This window comes from Lonchura striata, chromosome 1 (genome assembly GCF_046129695.1).
Source record: "Lonchura striata isolate bLonStr1 chromosome 1, bLonStr1.mat, whole genome shotgun sequence".
Lineage (NCBI taxonomy): Eukaryota > Metazoa > Chordata > Aves > Passeriformes > Estrildidae > Lonchura > Lonchura striata.
In genome coordinates this window covers 148,279,896-148,299,900 of record NC_134603.1, presented here as the reverse complement: position 1 = coordinate 148,299,900, position 20,005 = coordinate 148,279,896, and the positions used below count along the sequence as shown (strand labels likewise).

Genomic DNA, 20,005 nt, shown 5'->3' with positions numbered 1-20,005 from the left:
TTGAGAAAAATCTTCATTTCTGTGCTCTCTTTATTGCTTGTTTGCGTCACAAGTTCAGTTTTAGAAGCATACATGGAACAATTAATTTTTGTCTATTTAAATACCTGCATGTATATATGTGTGTATATATGTGTGCATACATTTGCATTTTAAACATTTTGTTATTGGCAGGATTTGAAAAATTAGTTGTTTTTCTAAATTGTGGTGGGTTTTAAGGCATAGATCTCGACTATGGGTGGGAAAGGAAGAATGTTTGGAAACTTTGAGATGGATTGGAGATGCCAAACAACAAAAGTTGGTGCAGGGTTGGGAGTCATGTCTCCTCTAAGGCAAATTGTACAGGTTTCACAATTAAATATAGTATTAAGTCAAAAATACCATTGAATGTCAACTTGAAACACTATTTTTTTTTTAAATTCAGGCTATGGAACAGCAGCTAACAACTTAGTGTGCCTGTCATTGGGAACTGGGTTTTGTGATGAAGGTTCATGAAATACTTTGAAACCTACTGAGCCTCAGAAAGATGTGCTGTTACTGTGAGCATGTGATGCTTTCAGGGTTATTTAAAAGATGATGGTCTCTGGAGCTCTGTAAATCAGGGATGTGTGCTCACACTGCAGATGGGCTTTGCTTGCTGTAGTCCTCATATTACAGGGATAGATGGATGAGGAATAAATTGCATGTTGAGGGGGTATAATTATAAGAGAGCAGGTATCTCTTCTTTTTCTTGTATTTAATACATGGAACCCTTAATGTCAGAGCCATTGTGTCATATTTAAGCCTCAGAGTAGAAGGGAGAATATTTTTCAAATTATTAACCTGAAAAGATGAGGCCTTGCAAACTGACTGTGGACAGTGCAATATGAAACGTGGAGCTTGCACTTACTGTCTCGTGTCTGTGATATTTCAACAGCACTAATAGCCATTTGATGAAAGTATAAACTTAGTGATTTTGTGCTTTTGCCAAATTACTATGGAAGTGTTGACAAAACAGCTGGGGAAGTCATTCATCACATTTTTCTGAAGTCACTCATGAGATTCTTTTCTTTTTAAATTTAACTGCATGGATTTTTCTTCATGGATCTTTTTTTCTTTTACGGTAATCTGGGGTTGGTGTGCATTAAGGTTTTGAAGACTGGTTTAAAGCTCATAATCAATGGAAAAATATGTAACATCTGTACAATCTGCAAATTAGGGCTTGCTCAGAACTGTTCTGAAGTTGCTCCTTTAGTGAGGGCCACTAATGGGAATATAAGATGATGTCTTGATACTTCATTAGTTTTTAAGAGTTATAAAGATCTGTTGCAAAAGTAGAAGAGCACTTTTCCTCTGCTTTTGCTGTTTGAAGAGCTTTTTAATTAGAAGCCAATTTTGCTTGACCTGGTGGTGGAAACTCCTAGAAGGGGAAGACAAGCGAAGTTTTGTCTTTGAGGGTGGTGAAGGAGCTGTTTCATCTGGAACTGGGAGGTCCTGGAGAACAAGTGTGAGAGATGGGAAGGTCCACAGGGCTCTGCTTGGGCACAGGGGCAGAGGAAATACTGGTGGGAGGAACCTCTTGTCTGGGTACATGATAGAGGACCTGGCAGGGCTGCATGTAGTTGCACTGTGGAATTTTTATTTCTTTGTTTTCCTCTAGTAATGAGTATTAAGTTTCACTATATGTGATGGTTCCTTTTTTTCTCATCTTTTTTTTTTTTTTTTTTTTTTTCCTCAGTGGGATTTTGGTTTGCACTTCAAATACAATTTCAAAGTGAAACTTGGGCTGTGAGGCTTCCTTATGATAGAGATGAAACCCACGGGGATTTCTGTCTGAGGTCAAAATATAGCTGATATGAAAAAACCCTGTTTGTTTCAGGACAATTTGAGTTGGAAGGGATCTTAAAGTTCAGCCAGTTCTGATCCCCTGCCATGGTCAGGGACACCTTCCACTAGACCAGGCTGCTCAGAGCCCTGTCCATCCTGGCCTTGATCACTTCCAGGGATGGGGCATCCACAGCTTCTCTGGGCAACCTGTGCTAGGGCCTCACCATCCCCTCAGTAAAGATTTCTTCCAAATATCTAATTTAAACCTGCCCCCTTTCAGGTTTAAAGCCATTCCCCCATGTCCTATTATCTGCCCTTGTAAGTATCAAACCAAATCAAATAATTTGATGTCAGCGATACAATTTCTGGAGGAAGAGTAACCATGTAAGAGACAGAGAGAGGTGCAGTGTTCTGAGCTCCATCTCAGCCATAAGTTAGAGTAGAAGCCCCTGGTACAGGTTGTTAAAGGGGTCTGGTCACTTCAGTGTAGTACTGTGCAATGACACTTGCAGGAAACTGGGGTAGACCTCTGACATGACCCTGAAGAGTGTAGAAAATATAATACTTTAAGTAATCATGATTGCTGTTTAAAAATCAGGTTCACTTGGTCAAGCTTGAAATCTTGCTAATTTGTATTTATATATGTCAAGCTGTGAAGCTTACTCCTCATTCTTTGCTTCCTTTCAAAATTCATGCAGAAATGAATAAAAGTCCCCTGCTTGATAAAGTCTTTTAAAATTAATAAAATTCCCTTTGAGCATGCAAATTGGGTCATCTCTCTGCTTGCTGGAAATGTGAGGATTCATCTTACCTCCTGCCATTTGCATTTCCAACATCCCAGATCTTTAAGATGAGAGCAACTGGCATTATCCACACATGCCCTGGTGTGCTTTAACAGAAGAAAATAGCTGCAGAAACCTGGGTGTGCCCAGCCTGTGCCTTCTCTCTTGCATCAGAAACAATGTAGGACCAATTCATTGGGCTTTAAAAGGTTCTGATGAGGAAGTTTTGGCAGGGAGGAGGTAACTCCAGGCTCTCCCAGCAGCTCCCTCCCTTTAAGCCAGGCTCCAGAGCTCGACCTGGTCCAACAGGAGTGGCTGTAGCCATTGATCCCTGATAGCCACTATGGGGAACAGCATGATCACATTTCCTTTCAAAGCAGCACCATTGTTGGTGTATGCTGAAAACTCACTTTATTTTACCAGTTTGTTGCAGACTGGGGAATCTCTGTGGTGAAATGTGCCTTGAGTAGGTTGTGATGTGCTGGGAATGCAGGATTCGTGTTGGTACACGCTGAGCTGAATGCAAGATATAATGGGGTTCTTGGGTGTGGATGGGGGTGGTAGGTAAATCCAACCTAAAAAAAATGAAAAATCAAAAGTTTGAACTTTCCAAGGGAGCTGCTGCAGGGCAGGGTGGGTGAGTGAACCCAGCAGGGGCTTTCCCTGCTCTGGTCTGTGCCACAGGAGTACTGCTGGGCAGGAACAGTGTGAGCTGGCACTGGAGCTGATGAATACGAGGGCAAAAATAAAGGAGCAAGTCCATTGCCAGCTTTTAAAGCCAGAAGAGCAGAGGGTTGCTGTGAGCATGGAGCAGAAAGCATTGAGCCCTGCCCTTTCCCGGACACTGGAGGTGCTGCAGCCAAGCCTCTCCCAGCACAGAAATAGCACTCCATCAGCCTGTCCCTTTTCCCAAATCCCACACCCTTGTTTTTCCATCACTTCCCAGGACTTTGCCACTACCTCCCCTGCCATCTCCTGCCACTTCTAGATTTTTGTTCCCCCCTTGCAGAAAATGCCTGGCTTGCATGGCAGGTGAGATAGTAGTGCTGGTCCTGGCTTGGGAAAGGCCAGCCCAAATCCCCTAATTATAAACTTAATATGAGTTTTTGGGTTGAAGCAGGGAGACATGACCCACATCCAAGTGCAGTGCCATCAGTGCCGAGAGAGCTGAGCTGTCAGAGCCAGTGCAGGATGTGAGACAGGGAGAGGAGGGGTGGGACACTGAGAGCAGGTTTCTGCAGGGCATGGATTGGGAGCTTCTGGCATCTTCAGTTTCTACCCAGCTGAGTGCTCCAGGCACCACTGTGAATAAATATTTCCTTGAATTCTGCAGGTCAGGAGTCTCAGACATCAGGAAACTTGAATCACCTTGTGTTCTCTGTAACACTGAGTGCATTTGCTCTGGAAGCAAAATAATTGCCAATAATTGGTGAAAGACACTGATCTGTTGTGAGCTGACTCAAAACCTCGTTGTTTGTCCTGTGCTTTGGCTGATAAACGTCACTGTTGAAATAAACTCCCTCTACAGTTTACAAAAGCGATGGTGCAGATGGGACAGCTGCTCCAGCATTCCCTGGATAGTTTCTGAGTGATTTCAGCTCTTTCAGCTTTCAAAACTCTGTGCATCTTTTTAATCAGAGGATTTTAAAATGGCTGCTTTTTCTTGTAAGCATCACATCAAATAGCAAGAGAGAGATTTTTAAGGACTGTCACTGTCAAACTCAGAGATGTTTTCCAAAGAGGGCTCGATGCAAATTTTGGTTTCTGTCGAGTCTGACAAACCCAGGAGAGCACAGGCTGAAAAGAGGGTTTTATAACTCCTGCTAAGCGTCACAGTGTTAGTGTTTCCTGGCATTTAGAAACAAGTTTAAGAACAATTAATCAGAAGAACTTGCTCAACATAGCCTCTAGTAATGGTGAGGGAGTATTTTCTTGGCTCAGCATGTTGTCTACAGTTTCAGGAGAGGTGAGGGGTGTGTGTGTTCACGTGGTTTTGGAAAATACCCTGGGCTGGGTGTTCTGTAATGAGCATCCATCATTTCCAACAGGAATTAAGAAAACTGATGATTTGGCAACTTTATGATAACAACTTTCAAGGTGTGGTCTCCTAAATTAGACAATTTCTGTGTTTTAGTAGAGTCACTTGGCCTCCTGCTGTCTTTTCTGTGCTATTATACATTAGATATGAAGCTTTCCTGAGAAGAAACAAAAGATCCAGTTATCTCCAGGATTTTTTTCAGCCCAGGGTAATCCAGGCCTGTAGACAGATCTGTTAGATGAGTTCTCAGATTGAACTGGTTGCTGTAAAGCCTAAGATTTCCCAGCAACTGGTGGACTTCAGTCTAGGAAGAACCCTGGTAGCTTCTGCTAAGGTAAATATTAATACCAGAGTTGCTGGTATTAACAATGAAAAAGTTAATTGGTAGAAAAATCTTATCAACACGTTGCAAAGATCACAGTGCAATCGACTTCAGAGAAATGTGTTTAAATGGGGATCTTTTTTCTTTCACTTTTGGTTGCTCCTTCCATTGCGGTTCAGCTCTGCACAGCAGCAGTGGATGTAGTTGAGTGATCAGAAACTCCAGCATCCTCTGTAAGCACAGTGTAAATTCCAAACCCTTGTAATAGGAGGGGGGAAAAAGTTCAAGAAAAGTTCCTCCCCCCCCCCAGCTTTATGCACTCTGCGATGTCAGCATGCATCAGGAACAGCTCAGGTGAACCTCAGGCTGCCTGAAGCAGCAATAGGATGCCTTGCTCTGAGTTGATGATGCCTTGCTCTGAGTTTACACCGCCACTTAACTTTAGAGTCTTGAAGTATTAGAAAGACACTTCGCAGGCATCCTTCAAGGCAGATTTGAATGGAGGAGGCTTCCCGCAAGCCCACTGTGAATGCCTGGGGGCAGGAGCTTCGCCCGGAGCTCTTGTGTCCTTACGCACAGCCCGATGTCCCTCGCCAGCTGCATCTCCTGATGCTGCTGAGGGACCAGGTGCTTGTGGCCTCAGGGAAGTGTTCCTTTGGACCCAGCAAACTGGTGCACCTGCTTTTTATTTCCTAAAGCAGGGAAAACCCCGATTCGAGGTGCATTTCTGTGGTGAGGTGTGTCAGAACACAGCGGGCAGCAGCAGGGCTGCCGTGCGGGAAGCGAGCAGTGAATGCAAATCAGCAGCTCCGTCTCCTCAGGATGTTTACCCTGGTTTGTTCGCCACAGTTCTGTCATTACTGCCTGGCCATTAATTACTGCTGATTCCTGTTAGGATTTCAGTTCAATTCCGGGACATACATGGATATTACTTAAACGTACTTCGATAATAGTGGTAACCCGTGCGGGGGTGCTTTGGCGTGAAGCGCTCCGAGACTTACCTGTCCCAGCTCACCTGGAAATCCCTGCCGCTGTTTTCAGTCCTGTGCTCGGGATGTCCCGCTGCGACACCGCGACAGCAGACATTGCCCTCTGCTGGCTCCGGCATTCCCATCGCCTCCTCCTTGCTGCCACGGGTTCTTTCCCGGCCCTTCTCCCGTGCAGCAGAAGGCAGCTTTTAACACAGCTTTTTAGGATGCTGCAGCTCCTGTTTGGTTTTTTCTTCCCTGGAAGCTCCTGTTCATTTCGGAGAGCCTGCTGCAGCTCAAACCCAAATCTTAATCATTGTTTTTAAAAGTTACTGGTAGCGCCAAATCTGTAATTTTCGGAACTGACCCGTAGAAATGTAACTTCTCAAAACTGGTTTTGCAAGTGAAATAACTGCTAGGTTCTTAATGATTATTTGCATCAGTAGAATAAGATCTTTTGCTTAACACCGTAAGCTGGATGCTGATTCCAGCTGTCCTCAACAATTTCCCCCTTCCCTGCCCCAGCTGGGGCGGCTGCACGATGAGCTGGCTGCAGGCTCTGGGCCAGGTTAAAAATAAGCTGGCAAAAAGAGTTATTTTTAACCTGGGTCAGTCCCTGCTTGGGTCACGGCACGGCTGCCCAGCTCTCACGTGGGTGTGGAGGCACAGAGAACAGCAAAAAGGAGATGCTGGGGGAACTGAGGGCTGTTTAAACCCTGAGCATTCCTGGAAGGTGCTCCCTGGGTGGATATTCCTGCTCAGAACTTGGGCATTCCCACCCAGCCCTCATCCCCAATACCTGCTGTCTTCCTAAAAGCCATTTCCAGGATAAACATCACTGCTGACAAAGCTCTAGCAGAATTTAAGCACTTTTTGGTGGTGATGTCCTTTGTGGCTGACTTCTCCCAGAGTAAATTCTATTCAAGTTTTCTATTTGCAGTGGTACAGTCTGGCTCTAATGTTTCAAATATGTAGAACAGGAGAGAATAGTTGATGCAAATCACACTTTAGCTTTGCTGTGCCAGGTGTGCTAAAGGTGGATGATCAGAGGAAGATCTGACAGCTCATGCCATGCATAGCACTGCAGTAGATTCAGTATTTAAATCACAGCTGACGTGATGTTACACCATTTAACTAATTTCTGGTGCCATCCTGCTCTCCCATAACTCATAAGGGGGAAAAAGTTTGAGCAATTTTTTTGAGTCTACTTGTTGAACTAAAATTTGCCTTTGCTTTGGGGATATGGAAGAGTGAAGGACTCTGTTAGGTGATGGATTTAATCCTCTCAAATTCTTTAAGAGAGCTTATACGAAAGATGGAGACAGACCTTTTAGTAGGGCCTGTAGTGACAGGACAAGGGGTAATGGTTTTAAACTGAAGGAGGCTTGACTTAGATACAGTGATGAAATGTTTACAGTGAGGGTCATGAAATGCCAGCACAGGTTACCCAGGGAGTTGGTAGGTGTCTCATCCCTGGGAACATTCAAGGTCAGGTTGGATGGGGCCCTGAGACACCCTGATCAGGGAAGATGTCCCTGTTTATTACAGGAGGGTTGGATCAGACGAGCTTTAAAGGCTCCTTCCAGCTGGAGTGTTCTGTGATTGCAAAGGTGGGCTGGTTTCCTGAGCCCAGTACTGAGGAGCTGTGTGAGTGTGCCTGGTTGGGATGTCTCTGTAATGCAAACACACCCAGAGCCTCAAGGATTGCCTCAGCATGTTTTCCATTCCTGCATCTATTTGCAAATATAAATTTTAGATGTACATTAAGCAAGACTTTGCACATGAAAAAGAAATCCATGCATTTTGTGTTTCCATGGGAGAGGAGGGATCTCCTATTTGTGACACACTGTAATTTGTTAGGAAGTGAACCTTCTTGACTAGTTTTTGTATGTGCAGCTGATACAAACAGGTTCCATGTACTTTTTTTCCCTTAGTCTTGGCATTTTATAGGCTTCCCTTCATAGGTAACATCAGCCTGATACCTTCTTCAGTGCTGTTTGTATGGTGTGTAAAATCCTGTAGCTTCTTATGAGTAATGATGGCAGTTCTGCATCTGGCCTTTCCTGAGCTTTTCCTTCCCCCCTGCCTCTCGTAGCTGAAGCCCTGGTGCCATCCTGGCAGCCCTCTCCTTCTGCAAGGAGAACCATCCACCCAGGGTTTTACCTGGCATGATGCAGGCAGGCAGAGGCTAAATGCAGAAATCCTTGTCTTGCCATCACTCGAGTTTCTGTGGTGTCTGCTTGTTCCTTTGCAAGTGTGGGGGACTCCAGGAGCATTGAGGTGGGGATGGGCTCCTCGGGAAGGAGCATCCTCTGCTGACACCTGAGCACAGCCCGTGGGGTGCTCAGGATCCTCCTCTGCCGCGGGCCTCGGTGCCTCACTGTGCTGTGGAATGACTTTCTAAACACACCTTGCCTCCTTTTCCTCATGCCCTCAGAAGCATTTCCCTGTGTACAATTACAAGGTAAAGACAATGCAGCCCGTTGTGTTTGGAAGTGGTGATGTGGGGCACACACAAAGTGGGGATTCCTGCTCTGTCCTGTCTTGCGTACGTGGTACCTTTTTCATCTTCAAAGCATTTTCCAGCCATGAACTAAGAGCATTAGCTGAGAGCACACACCCCTCCCTGAGCAGCTGATGCCGGGCACATCCCAGGAAAATCTTGCAGAATATGACACACCACTTTTGATGAAAATAAAATGATGCCATATTTCATCAGCTCTATTAGCAGTACTTAAGTAATTGAACTAATGAAACTTTAAAAAGCCTTTAAGAGATGAATCTGGTACACACCTTTGTTCCAAGTCTTCCCTCCTGCCCCCCTTATTTTCCCTGTTGAACATCTTTTGTTGACTTTTTGGCATCTGTTTGTTTTCCAATGTGTGGTTTTCCTGAGTTTTGTGTGTGTTATGGTAGCTGATTTCTCTGCTTTGCAGCAGTGGTACTGTTGCAGTTTCTGCAGCAAAGGGAAGTGTCATCTGTAAAACAGCATGAGTATGACAGGAGTATCTCATCTTTCATACCAGTTTTTGCAAACATTGGGTTTTATTTCCATTGTGTGCATTGGCCTGTGCTGTGTGTGCCTGCCTTGCCTCTGGGCTGCGTACACCTCTCACAACTCCAACATGTTTTCTTGTCTTCAGGTGTTCCATCACACATCTCCGTCATCCTTCCAGCTGTGATGTCAAACATCTGGCCCCTCTGAACCCATGCTGGCTTAATGCTTGTCCCATCACCCCTGTAGCCAGCTTGTGTATTTATCTCTCCTTTCCCTTTATCTTTTCCTTGAGCAGGACAGTCCAGATGATGTGGGATTTGATCACATGCTCTGCACAGGACAGAAATCCTGTCCAGGGCCATGTGCTCAGCTCCCTCACCCTGCCTTTTGGGGAAAAGGGTACAGTGGCACCTGAGTCGTCATATCTAGTGGACTTCTTTGGGTACAGTGACCGACCACTGATGGAGCTTTCTGCTCCTGACACTCCCCAATCTGCAGGTACACAGGACTGTCCATGACCAACCACAGCCAAGGCATGAGCTTTGTGACCCCTAACACCCAGCCCATTTCTGAGGGCTTTTTTCCAGACTAAATTGATGCACTGCGGGTGCAGCTGACCTTTCTCGCCTTTGTTGCTTTTTGCAGGGGAGGCAGATGAGGAAGCCTTTGCCGAGGAGTGCAGACGGAGAGGACAACACGCGCTGCCCTCCCAGCCCAGCAACCTCCGCCTGCTGAAGCCTCACAAGCCTGGCACCTCCCCTCGCTTTGCCTGCTACCACAATGGTGATGAGGTGGAAGAACAGGACAGGAGCCGGGTTCTGAGCAGCTTCGAGACCCCTATTTATTTATCAGGTGTGCACAAGCATGTTGGTGAGAAACGTGCAGAGAAGGACCCATCACATAGTCAAAAGCCAAACCCAAAAAGCCAATCAAGAAGTTGGTGCTGTGTGTTGACTTAATGCTAGTTCCCTGGTAGATAATAAATAGCAGCTCTTTGCCTTCATCCTGCTTTAGCTCTGATCTTCCATTTAGCCTAGATTCACTAATGCCCTGGGATATTTAAGGATCCAGGGCAAATACTGCTGTGCTGCTGAAGTGCCTGTGCTCTTTGTTGTTAAAAGTGAAGGCATTTTAGAGGTTAACTCATCACAATACTTTGCACATTCATTTACTTAAATTGTGCTTGGCTTCCTTGTCCAAGGAGAAGTTCAGCAAGTTGATACTATTTCTGGAAGCTGCAGTTTTAGGCAACTAAATCCTAATAGAGGATGCTGAGAACGTTCAAGCAAACGTGACAACGTGGCAATTGTCCGGGTTATTTTTGAAGTAATTAGTCCTTTCATATATTTCCAGTCTGTAATTTTTTGGCAATGTAGTCCAGAGGCTATCTTGGACAATGAAGTCCTCATAAGTACTTGATTTAATTGGAACCTGTGGTGAGATATATCTAGGACTGTGAGGACAGGTTTTTCTGATATGTGAAAGAAGCTTTTCTACTTGGATGCCCAAAGCAAGGACCCTTCTCAGTAGTGTCAAGTGCTGGGAAGTGTGAGCCTAGGAGGCTTCTCAAAGTAAACACAGCACATGAAAAATATGCACTGTATCCCAAACCAGGTGCTCACGTACTCCCAGTGCTATACCAACTTCCAATGTGTTTATGAGCCTTTAAACCTAACAATGTCTTTTGTATGGAAGACCTGAAGATATGATAGATGACCCATTGACAAAATAGAATAATTTAGATTAATGTCCTCCTGATAAGTTGTTGTTTGTGTTTTTAAAGATGACCAAGTTGAAACTTTTCTTTTTAAAACAAAAAAAAGGCAAAAAGTTACAGAGGCCTAAATGACATCTCTGGGCTGATTTTCTGAAGCCTCCCACGCAAGGGCTACAGGTTTGGTGTCCTGTGTCTGTGGCTGGCAAAACAAAACCTTGGCTCTGCCTTTGGACACACTAGGGTGTCTGCAATCACAATATTTTGCAATGGATTCCAAGGAGCAGCTGAGTTTGAAAAGCACCATGCAATTTTTGGAGCAATTTTTAAGATTGCTTAAGACTTTTTGCTGTGAATTTATTTATGCTCCAAGACGCACAAGTTTGCAATTAAAATTAATTTCTAGAAGTATTAGTGCAATCACAAAATGCTCTCTTCTACCAGTAGATTGTGAGTTGCCAAAAAAACTCAGGGTGAAAACTTGATTGCAGTAAGACTAAGATTTTACTGTTGCTTTAAATATTTTGCCTGCTGTTCCTCTGATGGACAGGGCTGCTGAAGGACTGGTCGAGTCAGTCATAAAAACCTACGTGAGTGTCTTAATCCTTCCCTGGGGAGTGTGTGCACGAGTCCTGGCCAGTTATGCCATTCCCCTTCATGGGTGTTCACCTCTTGCCCAGCAAGCAGCTTCACCAGCACAGCTCTGTAGTTACAGAGACCACTCTACTCGCTTGGCTTCTCATCCATCACTGCCGTGCTTCCACGGGCCGGCGTCAGGAGAGAATTTCTGCCTTGCTCCAAAGCCCTCTCAAGTCACTGGGAAACAGCTGAGTTCAATGGCCTCAAACCAGGTGCAGTTCCACCTTGAATCAGATGTTTTTGCCACCACCAGCGTGGGGTTCCTGGCAGCAGGACCACGCAGCAGTTTTAGATGTTGTCCCAGTTGCAGCATCTCAAGAAAACCCTCAGTCATTAATGATTCACCTGCAGGGAAGTGTTTTTATTTTCCCAGCTCTAAGAATGGGACTGAATTTTGATTTGTATGTCTGTAGGAAATTTAAATTAAGGAGAAGGGGATAGGTTTCATCTTGACTATGTGGTGGGAATCCCTCTGGAAGTGGCATAATTCTAGGGCCCAAGAGGAAAGGCTGGCCAACTCCTTTATGCTGGCAATATCCAGAGGTGAGATGAATCCTCTCCTTAGTCAGGATTGCCAGTTATCACAGTGGGTATTTAAGAAAAAAATTGTGAGTTTAATTTAATTCTTCATCTGCCATGGGCACTTTGTGTTTTAGTAGAAATTGCCCTGGAAACTGTTCTCGGTTTCATAATGGCCTTTTAGAATAAAACTTCACCTCTCGTGCTCTGAAGTTGCTGCATGTATCAAACAGTTCTCTAGCTCCAAAAAGGAATTTTTGAAATAAGAATTCAGATACTGCAAGTGATGTGCTCCCTGATAGTGTGATACACAGCTGGCTGGGGGGATCTGAGCCATGTCAAAAGTGCTAATGCCAGCAGAGACCTGGGGATGGCAGCTGGTAATGCCAGAGGTAGTGGTAACTACCCCTTAAAAACTACTGCTTTGGATTTGAGAGTTTTGACCTTTATCCAACAAGAATGATTGAAATGTTTAATTGTTAAAATAGACAAAAAAAATGTTACAAATTTCATTATTTGGAAGATAATATTGCAAGGTTTGCTCTTCCTTTTCAAAGAAATAGCTTGCATTAACCTACAACTCACAACATTAATAATTCATTTTTTTGCTGCATTTTCATCTGCTGGCACCTGTGAAGAGGAAACCACTCTAAAAGAAGTAGCTTAACTAATCTTGATCCTTTCCTGGCATGGTTTCCTCTGCTGGAAAGTTGAGCTGTTTGTAGTTCATTTCATCTTTAATTCAGTCTCCGTTCTTTTTACCAATGTGCAGTTTCCTGAATTACACTTTACTAACTAGTAACAGTGATGTGCTTTGTTATCCAAACTAATTACTTTATAATTCCATCACAAACTTTGTTTTGGGCATTTAATGGAAATAGAAAGGAAAGCAAAGCCACTGATTTTTGTGGAAGTCTAATACATGAGGAATGCTGGAGGTGCAGAGGTGGAGTTTGCCCTCACTTTGCTCCACATCCCCTTGCTGTAACTGTGCAAGTGGGATGGGGTAACAGCTGTACCTGTATAGGGCAGGGGCTGGGAAGGTTGGCTGGTGGGTTTGGAGGCTGGCTGGTGGGTTTGGAGGCTGGCTGGTTGCCCCCAGGCTTAGCCCAGAGCTGCCCTCAAGCATGGTATTTTGGCTGCTGGTATTAAATCATCCTGTTACCCATCAAAGATAGCTGGGTTGTGTGTGGAAGGGCTTCCATGGCTGCAGAGCCTTGCAAGCTTTTGCTTGCCACCTGGGAGTAAAACCTTGGAAATCTATTCAGTGCTTGTGTTACAGTAGGAAAACAGATGATATCTGGCTTGGTTTGTTCTTGTGGCAATTCTAAGCAGAATTGGTAAAGACCATGACATGGTGAACAAGCATGAAGGAAGGCCCCTGCAAGTTGCTAAAGCTTCTCAGTCCCCTAAAAGATCAAAGTTGGGATTACATCACCAGATTGGCCAGTGAAACTGGAGAACTCACCCCTTGGATTTAACAGTGTGGATAATTGAATAGTGGAACAGCATACCTAGACAGGGTGGGATGTTTTGTCACCCCAGGTCTTGACTAAAGGCTCCCTCTCCATGATGCTCCGTGGCACAGGAGGAGGAGGAGGAGCAGGCAGGAGCTGGGGATGAGGACAGGGAATTAGTAGGTCAGGTTGTGCTGTGTGCTGGGCAGTGGCTCAGGCTGAGGGGAGGGGATGTGAAAGTGTAAAGTTGTAATTGCAAATTGAGTCACACATGAAATTATACTCAAGCTGTGATCTGGTATGTGTTTTTACAACGGCATATGTGAGTGTGGTCAGTCTAAAATAACTGAGGGTGGCTGCAACTCAGAAGTGAGCCAGCTGCCTTTAAAATGGCAGTTTATTGTTTTGACTAGAGAGAGATTTCTAGGAGCAGAAAATTAGAAAGAGCACTACAGAACCCAGCTTGAAATTGCCTCACTGCCCTTTTAAAGCTCTGTGGGTGCTGGGGCCATGGCTGCTTCCATGCTTTGAAGGAAGGCCACAATCTTAGCAAAAAGTTGGTAGATCTTGCAGAACATTTTCTCTGAGACTTGAGCAGAAAATATGAATCCCTCCCACCCCCAACCTCAATGTTTCTCTCTGAAAGTGGAAGGAGGCTGCTCCAAAGTCTTCACCTTAGCAGATCTTCTGTAAAAATCGTGCCATGGCCTTTGTTGCTCGCTGATGTGGGTCAAGCAGCAGCAATGCTGTGTGTTAATTGTCAGCTGTGACCGAACACCTTGTTTCCTTCTGCTGACTCCTACGCTGCTCTGTGCTGGCAGAAGGAAGGTGGAGCAGACCCGTGGCCTCTCTGCATCCTGGTAGAGCAGGCAGATGTCAGGCAGGGCAGGAAAAAGCAGGATAGCAGAAATGCATTGGGTAGGAGTGCCTTCCCCAGGACATTGTGCCTTGGGATCGGCCGCGCGACGTGCACACCTCCCTTGCAGTTGCCACCCAAGAATGTGATGAGTTTCACGGGCAGTGACTGAACAAACTCGTGACTTTGGGAGGTGCAGATGGCAGGGAAGTAGAAAGCCAGAAGGAAAGTCAATCTGGGACACAGCAGAGGATCTTCCCAGTTTGTTTTGGTCCTTGCTGAGTGATGGGTGAAGCAGTTGCACCTAAGTGTTTCTGGAAGTTGTTTTCAGCCTTCAGTAGCTTCACGAAAGCTGGAACAGCTTCTGAATGTGCTCCTTGTGGCTTTTCTAGAAGTAGAAAAGAAGGGGATGACGTGGAAGGAGTTGGTTAGCTGATGCTGGTTGTTTTAGACAAGAATTATCCAAGCAGTAAAGCAGGTGTAATTCCAAATGGTGTGGATCCCTGCTTCACCCATCTCTGCTCCTGGCAGCTGACAAAAGCAAGAAATACCAACTTAGGGAGATTTCTATCTGCATTTGAGTGAATCTGTTTTCCAGACGTCACAGCTTGGAGAAGCTCTTGGCAACCTGTTCTCCCTCTGCCCTGTGAGGCATTTCTAGAGTTGGGGTGGCTAAAGATTGCTGCTAAGGGTGCAAATCTGAACAGCCTCCTCCAAGGCCAGCACTGTTTGGCTGAAGTGCAGCACTAAGGGAAGTTTCTATGGACACTTTGGGATGCTGGCAACTCGCCAGGACACAGGCTCACTGCAGAGTGATCAGTCATTGGGCTGCTGCTTTCTAATTCAGATTTTGTTGTCTCATGACTTTGGGGCTAGTCTTGTAACCAAGGCAGCTAAATATGCTTTTAATTAGCGCTGGTTGAAGTGTTGGAGTGAAATAAATACTGAAGGGTTACTTCTTCAGTGTGCAATCTTTATTTATGTTAGGAGCTGCTTCACTCGTTTGGATCAGGTTTTTGGCTGTTATCACCCAGCATCACTGGAGCAACAGACTGGCAAAGTTTGACCTATCCTTTCTTCTTAGGTGGAGATAGAAAAGGAAACGGCAGACAGTGAAATTATTTATCACAGCAGGCTCAAAACAGAAAGGACCTGGCCATTTTCTCTTGAGGAATACTCTGTGTTTGTGTGTTATCTCCTGCTTTGGGCAATCTCTTTCTGTGTGTCAGTGATAACGCTTGAAAGATTTCCACTTTTCAGCCTTATCATACCAGAAGCTGGTAGGAGACAATGTTGTCAAATGCCTAAATATCTTCATACTGTAATATTTTAACATTTGAGTTGTTTCATTTATAAGACAATAAATTATGTGGCATTCACTTCAAGTCATAATTTACATTGACTCAGTATTTTTAAGAAACAGTTGCTAGAATTGCTTTCAAAATCTCAAGCATTTGAAGAAAATGGGAAAAAAAAAGTATTATGATATAAAATAACAGCATCAAATGCTATCATGCCTGGATGTGGAAACCTTTTAGAAACACTGACACTGTTTTGAGAACGAGAAATTAAAAAAATTATGAAGCTAATACCTGCTAGGGCTTAATGATCCTTTCCCAAACATGTGTTATTGTTTCATAGTTATTACAAGAGCTAGTTCTGATCAGCTGATATGATGCTGTTTTTCCTTCCAGTAAAGGAAGGAATCCTTTGAATAACACCTCCCAGATGACTGATTCTCAGGAGTCAGCACATCTCTTCCGCCTCCCTTGACCTCTGTGAGAAAGCAGGGAGATGCTTGAGCCCTTCAGGGATGGGTGTCTTACTCAGTGAATTGAATGCAAAAGGATCCTATTTTTGGTGACCAAGGGGCTGACGTGGAAGAAAACTTCCTGGATGGAGTTCTTAGTGAGGAGATGTTCACACCGTGAACAGGGACAGGAGTTCAGCTCAGGGGGTGACAGAGTGCAGGGGAAAACCCAGTGTCATCTGCAATTCTGCTAAGCACCGCCAGTTTCTCTCTTCCTTAAACAAGAACACTGGTTTCCACTCTAACTTTGTGCAGGCTGATTGCTCATGGCAGAATTTCTAAATAAATATCCTGCCTCTTGACTCAGGTAATTACAAAAGATGAAGTCATGCTGTGGGTACAGCACAGGAGCTAGAGTGATAACCTAGAACAGTTTTCCGTTGTACAATGAGTGTATTTCCTCTAAACTTTTGATAATGTCTCAAATGGTTTTAGCCAAAAGACTTACCTTGTGGTTCTCCCCAAGTCTTAAGCTTAAACTGAAGGACTTCAGCTGTGCTGTGGGCACATCTCTAACTGTGCTTGGGAGGAGCTCTGGTGAGGAGCAAACTGCAGCCACAGCGTGGCTTTGTTCTCCCCCAGCCTCCCACAACTTCCTTTTCCCATCTTAATTTTGCTGTTGATAAATTGATGGAGAACCAGGTGCACTGGTGAAACTGTTTCCCTGGGGCCATCTCTGCCTGCCTGCTGACAGGACAGAGGAAAAAAAAGAGATTTTTCATAGAGGCAGAGCTGTGCCTTTCCACAGAGCCATTCCTCTGACTCCCAGCCCTGCCCCTCAGTTGGATCGCAAGGGCTGCTCTGCTCTGTGCTGGTCCTGGTCACTGGACTGTGCTGATTTCCAGTGACAGCACCACTGAGCTGAAAGATCCCTCCAGCTGTCTCAAAACATCACAGAATGATTGTCTGAGGGAAATGTTTACTGGCTCTCAGTTTAGATTTCTGAGTGCACCTGGGTGGATGTGGTGGTTCACACAGTTCACTGCCCGTGCAAGCGTGCCAGCAAGTTGGGTTTTACTGCAGGTTTGGAGGAAAAGGTGTGATGAGCAACAACTGTTTTACACACATCCCTGTGGGGGTAATAAACCATTGGAATGATGATCACATGGCTGGAAGCTTGTGCCTACTGAAGCTGTAGCAAATAATTGTTGCTTGAACTCAATGCTTTCATGCACCATTGGGGCTGCAGTCGAATATAACCTGTGGTGCATAGTTAAGCATGAGCAGGCTGATGACCAGCATATAAAATATATATTGGTAAACACTGAGCACCTTCTCATTTACTCAGGATTCTTGGCCTTCCCTAGTCTTAAAATGGAAATGCAAATATCATGGTAATTCTGACTACCCTGAGCAGGAAATGCCAGTACTTAAATTGCTCCTGCTGCATAAGTCTTATTTATTGCTTCCTTTTTGAAAATTATTCTGGTTTTGCATGTGCTCTAATTTTGAAGCTTTTCCTGAATGGCTTTGAAGTATTTTGAAAGTTATCCAGATCTTTTAAAACTTCAAAGATTGGTAGTATTTTCTTTCTATCCTATGTAAGGGATATAGTAGAATGGGGGATATAGTGGAAATGGCAATTTAAATTAAAAAACAAACAACATATTAGGAAGCCAGACCTTTTCTTTAATATTATTTAAACCATTCAGAGAACATATGCTTTTGCTAGAGAGAAAAGTCTGTGAATGCTGTGAAAAGTGTTTTACAAGCCATGTTTCCTCAGGATACAAAGAAGGCAGCAAGAGGAGGAAGCAGAAGCAGAGAGAGGAACTGAAGAAGAAGAAGTCAACCAAAGCGAGTTACTAAAATGGACTTCTCTGCTATGCCAATACCTTTAAAACAATGACTACAACTTCATGTTACCTTCGAGCACACCTCTTTTTTGTGTATATTTTTTGATTGTTCACACTGCTACCAAGGAAGTGACTCATGTTTAAAACTGTACTAAAATTGCACTATGTTATTCCTTTTAGTTTCACGGAGTGGCTTTCTTGCCCGTTCAGGTTAGGGAATTCAGGCAGGTCGTGGTTAGACGTGTGTTGTGTTTGAAGATTGGAAAGCGTTACAGAATTCCTTACCTCTTCCTTCCCTGGGACTAAGGCAACTCTAGTCTAGTGTTTGTTATTTGTCTTGTAGGATATAAAAGGCAAATGCCTCCTTGTTTGGTCACTGGCATCAAATCAGGCCTGTTGAAAGAAGAGTCCTGTTCACTCATGTTGGGAGTGGGACTGAGACGAGCTCTTATAGGGTAATTTATGCAAGATTAATAAGTGACTTTTATGGTTGGGTTTTTGTGTTTTTTTTTTTTTTTTTTTTTTTTTTTCCCCCAGGCTGGGCAGTTCTGTCCCTATTAAAATGTTCCCTCATATTAAATTGTATCTTGAAGTTATATCTTCTGATTTTAAGAAATGTAGTGTAATGATGGTCTCCTGTAAGCACTCCTACTGATTTCTTTAGGCTTAGTTGACTCCTGATGAATCATTTAGTGAAATCATTCCTTATTTTAAAAGTTTATTTTCAGAACCTAGAGACAAATGATCCAAGTGCTACTTTAAAACTGCTCTTTGTTTCTCCTGAGTAGGTTTTAGATAACAAACATTTTTTCAGCATCCGTTTTAGATTTCATCAACTTGTTTCTGCAAAGAACTTATACCTTTATGTATGAAAGCATTTTGCATTGGTTTTATTGTAGGACTATTTTTTTTAGCTTGAAAAGCTGTCTTAGATTTAAAAGAAATACATATTTCCTGCCAAGATGACTTCCTTGCTTCCCATACTTGTCTCGTGTGCATGCCACATTGCTTCTCTTAACCTTTTAGTGTGTACAGAGCCCCTTCGTTGCCTTAAGCATTTACCTGCATGTTTCTTGTCATGTTTCTTGTCTCCTTTTTTTTTAACCTCCAGGTAGGAGTTAGCAGCTTATGGTTTTGTTTTGTTTCTTTTGTCTTCCTCTTGCCAATATGTTGTTGATGTAACAGCCTTAAACCTGGCAATATTGAAAGTCCACAGTTTCTGGAGAAACTCGCTCATCCTAACGTCTCAAAGATGCAGGAATGCACATAATGGTGTAAGAGAGGAGCTAAACAGAAAAGCCAAGTCTGCATTCTAGCATGGTTTGATATAACAAATTCTGGTGTCTCTGGTATCTGAATGGTTTAGCTTCAATTACCCAATGTAACCCTCTGCAGGCACCATATAACACACAATAACCATCTGTGAACTCTCTTAGGGTCTGTAAATTACGGTTAAATCAAATAAGGACTGAGTACCGGTTTTCTGTCACTTAAGTACCACTTTTTTTTTTTGTGCAGTGTTACTAATATTTAAAAATAAAGAAAATCTGCCTTTATACTTTGTCCTCTTGCACTGTGCTGTAGACTGGCATCAGTTGTCTGGTTCATTTACATTAAAGTTCAGGCTGTAAGCGCAGGGGGGGAGTCCTCATTCACACAATGCCCACAAGCATTCCAGGTAATTCCTTTTGTTAAATCCATGAGCAAGTCAATATAGACCCTGTGTCAGATGGCTGATACTGGAAAATGAGGGTTCTTTCTGGCTGGAAACATCACTATGAGGAGAGCTTGCACATTTGCCATGCAAGGAATATTCATCCTGGATAATGCACAACATTGAACTGCATTCTGGTTGGGTTGCTTTCCATATTCTAGGAGAAATGTCCCCCATAAATATGTTAAAGCTGTTACTGCTCATTATTTGCTGGGGACATGGTGCATGCTTTGGGAAAGCAGCAGAGGTGGAGGAAGGGAGAGGTGACACCAGCACAGGGCTGGTCTCCCCAGGGCTGTCCCTGTGCTGTGAGCAACCTCACGTAATGGGACAGAGTGGCTCCAGATCAAGAATGTGCCTTGAAGAGGTAGAGCAGACAGGGATTTGGTACATAAATATTTCCTTGACTCAATCCCTGTATTAGGCTTGATGTAGAACATTAATTAGGCGACCTGCATGCAGGCTCTAAATTAGTGAGGAAAAGCCTGTCTCAACAAAGGCATCCTCACCCCACTGGAAAGGAGCTGCTGTGCTTGCAGGTGGCCTCCTACACCCACTGGGAGAAACTCCTGGGAAACAGAGTCCCCAG

At 44.0% G+C, this 20,005-nt stretch overlaps 1 protein-coding gene across 8 annotated transcripts in view; it reads left to right on the top strand.

Annotated features, from left to right (window-relative positions):
* The window catches only part of DNAJB6 (DnaJ heat shock protein family (Hsp40) member B6), a 58,074-nt gene extending 38,816 nt beyond the window's left edge, over nucleotides 1–19,258 (top strand). For 6 of the 8 annotated variants that reach the window (XM_021526543.2, XM_021526544.2, XM_021526546.2 and 3 more), the window contains one exon: nucleotides 9,557–11,656. In XM_021526543.2, coding sequence (XP_021382218.1) covers nucleotides 9,557–9,870 — 314 coding nt within the window. In that variant the 3' untranslated portion in view covers nucleotides 9,871–11,656. Of the gene's footprint in view, nucleotides 1–9,556; nucleotides 11,657–17,632 lie in introns of those variants that run through there. The other 2 variants (XM_021526549.2, XM_021526542.2) reach the window with 2 other exon arrangements.
* The last annotated feature ends 747 nt before the right edge of the window (nucleotides 19,259–20,005 follow it).